At 33.3% G+C, this 9,395-nt stretch overlaps 1 protein-coding gene across 1 annotated transcript; it reads left to right on the forward strand.

Moving 5' to 3' along the window:
- Positions 1-6,399: 6,399 nt before the first annotated feature.
- On the forward strand, positions 6,400-7,451 carry LOC122308735 (classical arabinogalactan protein 4-like). Its single transcript, XM_043121944.1, has one exon. It carries the CDS (start codon positions 6,648-6,650, stop codon positions 7,137-7,139), a length of 492 nt encoding a protein of 163 aa, XP_042977878.1. The 5' UTR covers positions 6,400-6,647; the 3' UTR covers positions 7,140-7,451.
- The last annotated feature ends 1,944 nt before the right edge of the window (positions 7,452-9,395 follow it).

The raw sequence follows: 9,395 nt of genomic DNA on the forward strand, positions 1-9,395 counted from the left end.
ATGATAATTATGACCATTTCTATTACAAAAATTACAAATAGCATGTGACATATATGAAAAACTTGAATGATTATAATAATATCCTTTTTTGACAAAATTATTTTTATGAAAAGAATTTTGAATATTAGTCTTTGAGGTAGAATGATTATCAAAGAAATTTTTATAAGGTTTGTATTTTTGTTTTGGCATATATCCCAAACCTGCCTTGTCAAAAACACATCTTTGACTACCAAGAAGTTTTTCAAAATTTCTTTTTCCATTCGTAAAGTTTTCAACAATATTTTCTAAATCAGTTTTCTTCTTATTCAATTCAAGATTTTCATCTTTCAAAATGATACTTTCTTTTCTTAAAATTTCAATTTCGTTTGTTAAAGAAGAATTTTTCTTTTTCAAAGCAGTATACTTGATACCCAATTTTTCAAATTCCTCATAAATCTCTTCTAAAACATTTTGCAATTCTTCATATGAAGGATTTTCAATATTATTAAGATTTGTTACCTCAATGTCATCTTTAGCCATAAGACAAAGATTTGCTGATTCTTCATTGCTTGCTTCACTATCTGAGCTACTTGAATCATCATCCCATGTAGCTTTCATTGCTTTCTTGCCCTTGTTTCGATCTTTCTTTAGCAGAGGACAATCTGGCTTGATATGACCAGGTTTATTGCATTTATAACAAATTAAAGTGTCGTTTTTACCTGAATCTTTCTTGGAAAACTTTTTGAAAGATTTCCTCGGAGGAGTTCTATTTTTCTTCAAGAACCTCTGAATTCTTCTTGTTATCATCGCAACTTCTTCATCTTTATCGTCATTGTCCTCATCTTCATCACTTTCACTTTCATGAGGAACAGCTTTAAGTGCTAAGCTCTTCTTTGGTTTTCCTTCTTCTTCTCCTCTTTTCAATGTGTACTCATGGGTGATAAGTGACCCGATGAGTTCATTGACTTCGAGCTTCTTGAGGTCTCTAACTTCAAGAATCGCTGTAACTTTTGATTCCCAACGTTTTGGTAAAGAGTTGAGAATTTTTCTTACTATCTCCACCTTGGAATAAACTTTGCCAAGAGCTGTCAAGCTATTTATGATGTTAGTAAAACGAGTGTGCATACTAGAAATAGATTCATCATCATTCATCTTAAACATTTCATATTCATGAGTAAGAATATAAATTTTTGATTCCTTGACTTGCGAAGTTCCTTCATAGGTTACTTCCAAGTTATCCCAAATTTCCTTTGCCGTAGCGCAATTCATTATTCTATTAAACTCATTTCCATTAAGAGCATTATATAATAAATTCATAGCAGTTAAATTTAAAGTATAAAGTCTATCGTCTTCACGATCAAACTCTTCTTCTTCCTTTTTGACCTTTACTCCACCAACCACTTTTGTTGGAATATAAGGTCCATTTACAATACATTTCCATATTTCTCTACCTTGAGCTTGAAGAAATATTCTCATTCTAACTTTCCAGAATGAGTAATTATCTCCACAAAAGAGTGGAGGCCGACTACTAGATTGACCTTCACCAAATGAAGCTGCAATGTTAGCCATAAGATCTTAACTCAAAAGATAGTTAATCTTATAATAGAGCTCTTAGCTCTGATACCAATTGTTGCCCAGATGACTAACACAAGAGGGGGGGTGAATTGAGTTGTATTAAAAAAAATTAACAATTATAAATCAAATATATAATATAAAATATAAACAAAATATGAAATAACAATAAATATAAGGAGTAAGGGTAAGAGAGAAGCAAACTCAGTATGTTAACGAGGTTCGGCCCCACTGCCTACGTCCTCGCCTCAAGCTACCCCTTGAGGATTCCCAAATTCACTATTCAACCTCCTTCAGGTGGAGATAGAAACCTATTACACCTTTGAACAACACCGCTACAAAGGATCCGTGTAGAACACCCTCTACACTTGCAATCACCTTACACGTGGTGATTCAACTATTCCCTGTGTAGAATACTTTCTACACACACAAGGGTTATACACACCCTTTTTCTGATACAAAAGCTGATAGTGGGTAGGTTATCAGAAAACACTCCTCAACGAGTGAAATAAAAACAATACAGCTCAAGCTATATCTCTCAAAATGAACAAGGATTAAGGCTCAATGTTTAGAGAAGAGAGAATGAAAGCTTTGAATGAATGTTGTATGCTCTTGGTGTTGTGAATGTGAAACTCTCAAATGATCTATTTATAGGCATATGAGACTTCATATTCAAATTTAAAAAGATTCACATGTCAAAGACAACATCATTCACTTTTTCAAAAAATTCAAATAAAAGGTTCTTCTTTTTCAATTGTCAAAAACAACATCATTCACTTTTTCAAAGAATTCAAATAAAAGGTTCTTCTTTTTCAATTGTCAAAGATAACATCATTCACTTTTTCAAAAAAATCAAACCTAATCTTTTACTTTTGGCATATGACAAAATGAGCACACTTTCATTTTCAAAAAATTCAAACCTAATCTTTTACTTTTTGTATAAGTCTAAAAAAGCATCAATCACTTTTGAAAATATTCAAATAAAACATGCACATGTGAAAGATGACAATCAATCATCTTTAATATTTTCAAAGTTCAACCCTTTAATCAAGGCATGCACATGCAAAAGATGACAATCAATCATCTTTCAAAATTTTCAAATTTAATTTTCAAAAATATTCATGCACATGTGAAAAATGTATTTTAATGCTTTATGATAAAATATTAATTTTGAGCATTAATCCTAATTTCGAATTTTGAAGAGATTTACAACATTACTCTATAATTTTAATGTGAACTTGTTCCCTTCTTGCTCATGCTTGTTTCCTTGATGTGCTTGACTCCATTGTGTAGACAACTTGAGCTTGAGACTTCTTTATTCTTTGAATTCATTTGTTATCATCAAAATCCATGTGTAAATATATAATTACACAAAACTTGAAATCTTAGGTTCAACAGATTATGTTACGCAGCGTGCAAATTCACTCAAGATTTGATGAATTGGGCCTCTACATGTGTAGAAGGAAACATTCCAACCTTTTTGTCCTCACTCTTCTCGCATTTTCACCATGGAAAAGACTGGTCTTTTACCCTCAAGTTTTAATATTTATTTTTAAAACTTTATTCTTGTATTGTACTCTTTGCCTTAAAAAAGTATAAAGTTCTTTTTAATCAGGAAAAGGTTCCTAATTTAGGGTTGCTTTACTAATCAGCAAGACCTGGGAGAAAGACTGTATACCATAGACCCATTTCATCCTTGTTTTCTCCTTGGATTCTAGTACAAAGGGTATTTTATTACATTAATCATTATATCAATTAGTGTAGCTTTCCAAGCAAATTAGTTAGATAAAAACACAATTTTCGTTTGACTTTCGTGTTATTAGCGACAAAAGCGGTAGAGCAAACATGTGAGATCCAGAAATATTGACGACATGTTCAGACATTAAGAAAAACAATTAGTGATGACATGTTGTCCAATGTGGCCATCAACAGGCGTTCTCACCAGCTCACCATTACCTAATCGGAAAAAGGAATTCTAAGCAAAAACTTTGACAAATATGGCTTTACCCACGTGACTACAAAACCTATATTTCAAGGCTCCGTCCACCCAACGTTGTACGAGACAATCTGACTTCCTCCCAAGGATTACTTCTTTTGATAATTTTACCATATCGAAAAATAATGTGGTAATGTAAGAGCAAAGTTCTTGAAAGAAGACAACTTACCTCGTGCAATTTGCCTGTTTCTTGTCCGTCTCCCAAAAGTCACCCGATTCTAAGGACTATTCGCTTTAAAAAAGCATCATTTAAAAAAAATTAAAAATTAATATGATTTAATTTATAAATCTTTTTAACATAAAGTAGATGTAACGTGCTATTAAATTAGATCGGCTTTGAGGTAGCGATTACTTTACTTGGTTGATTTGTATTTTTGTGCCACGTGTGCTTTGGCTTCGTGCATGCCCCTTGTTGACCACCGTATCACGGAATTCTAAGAACCCCGTAGAGGAACCCAGCTGTAATTTACGATGGATCTATAGCAAACAGCAATTTATGATTAAAATAAGCTTTTAAAAGAATTCCCCACCCCCTCCCAAAATATATATGTATTTTTTTATTCAAAACCGTCCAAAATAGCAACTTAACAATGAATCAAAACACAGCCCCATGTTCTCATTCCTTTAGAGATAATCGAAATTTATTGGAAATTGAATTCCTTCACTGGATAAAAGTTATAATCATATATACAGATAAATTTTTAAATCACAAATTAACTGCTACATTTAAGGTTTCGCTTTATCAATACACAAAAATCTTTTATGATTGGTATAATTTTAACGATTGGCGTAATTTTTTATTGATAAATTATCTAATAAATAACACTCTGCTTAAAATAGAGAATGATAAAATAAACTTTATATATATAGTTATTATAATATTATCCGCAAAATTCACATAAATTACTTCAATAAATGTTATAAGTTCATTTACATGTATATTTTTTTTATGAGTAATATTATATATAGTTATAGAGTACGTAAATATAATATAGTTATTTTGGAAAAGAGTAAAATTTATTATTTAAAATTTAATTTCTTTTCATATGAGTTTTAAATTTATTTACTTTTTTTAAAATAATTATGTATTACTTACACATTCATAATTGTAAGAAAAATGATATTTACAGTCATGGTTGTGTAAGCGGCGTGCAGTCGCTTTGAAAAAAATGAATTAATATAGAATCCACATGAAAAGAAACTAATTTTTTAATCGTAGACTACACTCTTTTTCAAAGCGATTATACAATATTTATAAGTTCACGATTATATATAGTATTGCTGTAATGGTAATTATTAATTATTTTTTATTTGATGACTTCAAATCTGAATAGTAAATTTTCCTTCACAGCATGTCATATCGAGGTGCATTTAATACTTGCTGTTGGAGGATCATTTTCTATGTTATTTGGATCGTATAGAAAGAACCTCGTTAGTCATTTCCTGCCCAATAATCATAGGCCCCAAGTTTTAAACAACTATATAATATAATATAATATAATATAATATAATATATATGTGTGTGTGTATATATATATATATATAGACGATGCTCCCCATGTTCTCAACCTTTCATCACAGCCTATTTTTTCCCTATGCCAGCTGTTGCCAGCTCCACTTCTATTCTTATAATTCAGCCAAACATATAATAACATGACTAACCATTAGATACTACCAAAATATCCCACTCCTTGACCCATTATCCTACTCTCTTACCCAGCCTTACCAAAGATTTATATACCCCCACCATTCCACACCTGCCACCTGTACACCCCCTAACACGTCTTCCCAGCAGAGCAATTGTTTTGTTTTCACCTACTCTGACTCTCCGAGAAACTCTTTTCTTTTCTTATTTATTTATTTATTATTTTTTTTAATATTAACTAGAGTGACATGTATTTTTGGGTGAAAATGAGCATTTTTTTTTTGTCCAACGGTCACATTTTACATTATTAATTTATTATTCTTCTTCTCCTTTCTCTTTCCCCGATTATCTTCTGCACCAAACGGCTGTGCCACAGCTAATTTCATCAATAATCTAATGGACTAATCCCCATACCAAACGGCTATTATTTCTATTGCCGTATGTACAACTAAAATGTTCTTCATCAGAGCCACAGTAAACTCGACACGTGGCCGGACCTTCCATTGACTTGGCCCGTGATGCAACCTAAGTAGACCCATGATGCCACCTAGATGGACCCCATTTAAGACAAAATGACCAAATGGGTATGTGCCACATCGTCGTGTCTGAGTTTTCGAAAGGTCCATACCAATTCAATTCACACGAGAGATATACGTGTTTTTAATGATGTAATTGATAAAAATAATTATTTTATGTAAAAAAATAATATATAAAAGAATACATCAAAATAATTTCGTTTATAAATTTTTGAAAAGTATTATCGAGGGGCCTTTGCGTAATACAAACCCAGCACGCCACGAGTTTATGTTGGTCCTCCTCATGTCTTGTTGAAATGGTTATAACGCGGAAGCCAGACTGTGAAAACTTCAATTTTATGTTCGAAACCAAGCAATATGCAGGCAGGTGGTCGGAAAGAGACGTCCTACTCACCCCCCAAGCCACCGACACACATCCAGTTTCAATGGCACCCTGGTAATTAAACTATGTTTACAAAAAAAAATTAAGTTCCTAATATAACCCTCATCTTGACAGGTGTCGCGTTTGGGGAAACTTGATTAGGAGCACCATCTGTACCTGATAATCCTCGCAGAAAGTTCAACGAACAGAACATGAGAGAGAGAGGGGGGACAGATTATTATTCAACATTTGATTGACACCGCCACCCCCACAAAGCTCATCATCATGTTGTTATTATTATAAATATTAAGTACATGCACACATGATTTTAAAACGATTCCAGAAAAGCATCTTTACGCATGATTATTGATTAGGTTAATCGCTGTCTCTGCTCAGCTCTCAACCCACCCACTCTCTTCCTCTCTTTTTATACTCTTCCCCATACTTTTCAGGCCCCCTCATCCAGTACCCCTCATCTCTCTCATCTAGCTACCTTAGTACTTTTCTCTCCTGAACATACTCCATCTCACAAGTTTTTTCTCAGTTTTGAAGGTGAAGATGAAGATGGGTGTTTCTGGGCTCCAACTCTTTCTCATCTTGGGTCTCTTGGCCTCCTCCTGCTTAGCCCAGGGTCCAGCGCCTTCACCAAAGGCAACGCCGCCAACTGCAACCCCGCCCACCGCTACACCTCCCACACCAGTCCCATCCCCGCCAGCACCAGTGCCGTCCCCTAAAAAATCTCCATCTCCAGCCCCAGCTCCAACCACGCCCGCCCCAGCTCCGACCACTCACACCCCAGCTCCTTCCACAACTGCACCAACCCCGGCCTCGACCAAGGCTCCCACTCCCTCGTCGGCATCTCCCTCGCCCTTGTCCCCTGCTCCCACCTTATCTTCACCCCCTTCACCCTCTGCTCCTTCTCCCGGCCCCGGAACTCCCTCACCCGAGCCACCGGCGGCTCCTCCCCCGAGTGGTGCATTCTCTACTAGCAAAGCTGTCGTTGCTGGGACCGCTCTTGTTGGAGCTTTGTTCGCCGTGGTTCTGGCTTAGACCGTGTTGGGGTCTGTCCACGTGGAGGCTTTTCGGTTTTAACAAGATCTTTCATTTCGATTGACGGCTGGGATCTATTTATTTCTCCTTCTATGTATTTTTTTGCCCCTTTTTAATTTCCTTTTTGGATATTTATTTTTATCTGTGTTTGTTTCATTCAAAATTGGGTTTGACAGAGGATGCATTTGGACGGTGATGATGAGAATGATTATTTGGGAGATTCATTTCTTCTGTGTTGGCACGTGTATCCAATGTGTAGATGAGTCCATGTACATCAGCTAATAGTCGAATAAAACTGTTTGTTATTCTTTTCGTCTCTGATCTGATACAAAGTTTGCCCATTTTGCTTTTTCTTGTTGGGAAGATACCATTTGGATATTCTAAGGAGATATAGTTTTATTCTTTCTTATTTTGTTATTCTTTTCTATTTTATTGAAAAAAGTTAAAAAAAAAATTTGAAATTTACATAAAAAAAAGTTTAATAATCATCTTACTTTTTTAATAAAAATATGTGAAATTTGTATATTTTAAAATTATTTCTAGCATTATTTTTAGAATAATTTTATGTATAATCGTAAATTACGTAAGTGCCATAGCTTTAAGAAAAGTGTAATTTATTATCAAAAAATTAATTTTTTTATGTAGATTTTATATTTATTAATTTTTTTTTTTAAAATGATTAGAAGACGCTTGCATACATGTAACTATTATTTTTCTTATTTTTATACTTATCATGAATTATATTTTAAGTGGCTATCCGATTATTAGTACCCGAAAAAATGTGATTACATATAATAAAATTAAAATAAAGAATAATACTACTCTTTTCCAAATCATTAACGTGAATTAATTTTGAGACACGATGAAACCCAAATAACTTCTAAATAGCACTATGTCTTCTAATGCGAAGGAGAGAGTGAATTTAATGAAATTTTGAGGGATTCCCTCGTATTCAAGTTGAATTATAAAAGGGAATAAGTATAACATTTCCTCGTAAACTTGAAAAAAGAAATGTAGGAATGAGTGTGATGTTATGATTTTGTGTTGTTGCATATAACAATTCTTTCTTTATTTCTGCGAGGGCCATCGCAGTATATGTCACTATCTATTTGGTGGACTCTCGACAATGATAATAATTTACTTTGTCATATACCAACTGCTTTACATCGGATTCTCCCATTTTAATTTGAATAATGATATACACAAGAACAATATTATATATAGTTGTAGAACTACAAATACCGTATAATTACTTTGAAAAAGAGTGGGATCTACGATTAAAAAATTAATTTTTTTTTTTCATGTGGATCCCATATTAATTCATTTTTTTCAAAGCGACTGTACGCCATTTGTACAACTACGACTGCAAATATCATTTCTCTATACATAATATGCTAAAAGCTTGTGACTTAGATGACATGAGATCCAACTTATGTAAGATAAGTCTTCAGTTTGATCCCATCCTCAAATTTTCCCATTATCAAATACAAAAATGATATATACAATTTAAAAGTATAAGTTTCTTATAAATATTTTTATTAAAATAGTAAGTTTCATTATAGAATCCACCATTTTACAAAATGCACAATAGTTATGTTTTTAAAGTTTCCCCCAAACATTACTCTTTCAATTTAGTATGGTTAATCCTCTATTCAATAAGAGAAATGATATTTGCAGTCATAGAGTATATAAGTGTCGTACAATTCATTTAAAAAAAATTAAATATATAATTTAAATAAAAAAATTAAATTTTTAATAATGATATCACTATCTTTTAAAAACAATTGTAATACTCACACTCATTAACTGTAAGTATATTACTCATTCAATATATTGATTTAAGGTACTGGCACTACAAGAAATTCGATCTTTTGCAGCGATTTTTATAGTATTGCAAATAAATTCGCTGCCAAAGGGGATTAATTACAACGAGCTTCTATTTCGCTGCAGCTTTTAATGTCAACTTTTTTGAAAATCCTTTTGCAGCGATTGTAACTCCTAATGTGACAGAAAAATGCGCTGCAAAAAGTAAAAAACTTGTTGCGACGTTTATAATCGCTGTAATTGCGTTTAAATACTTGAGTTGGCGCGTCAAAACGCTCGAAAATAAAAATTGCGCCTTCGATTTTGCCCCATACTCTTCCAAATGCAGACTTCTTCCCCAACTTCTTCCCCATTTTCTCTCCACGTACCTGCACATTAAGCAAAACCCACCCAAAAATGTTGCTACACGGCTGTCCTCTTCCACCGAAAACC

Source organism: Carya illinoinensis, chromosome 1, assembly GCF_018687715.1.
Source record: "Carya illinoinensis cultivar Pawnee chromosome 1, C.illinoinensisPawnee_v1, whole genome shotgun sequence".
Lineage (NCBI taxonomy): Eukaryota > Viridiplantae > Streptophyta > Magnoliopsida > Fagales > Juglandaceae > Carya > Carya illinoinensis.

Excerpts from the sequence above, each read along its gene's own strand:
- LOC122308735 (XM_043121944.1), top strand. The coding sequence starts at position 6,648 with ATGAAGATGGGTGTTTCTGGGCTCCAACTCTTTCTCATCTTGGGTCTC.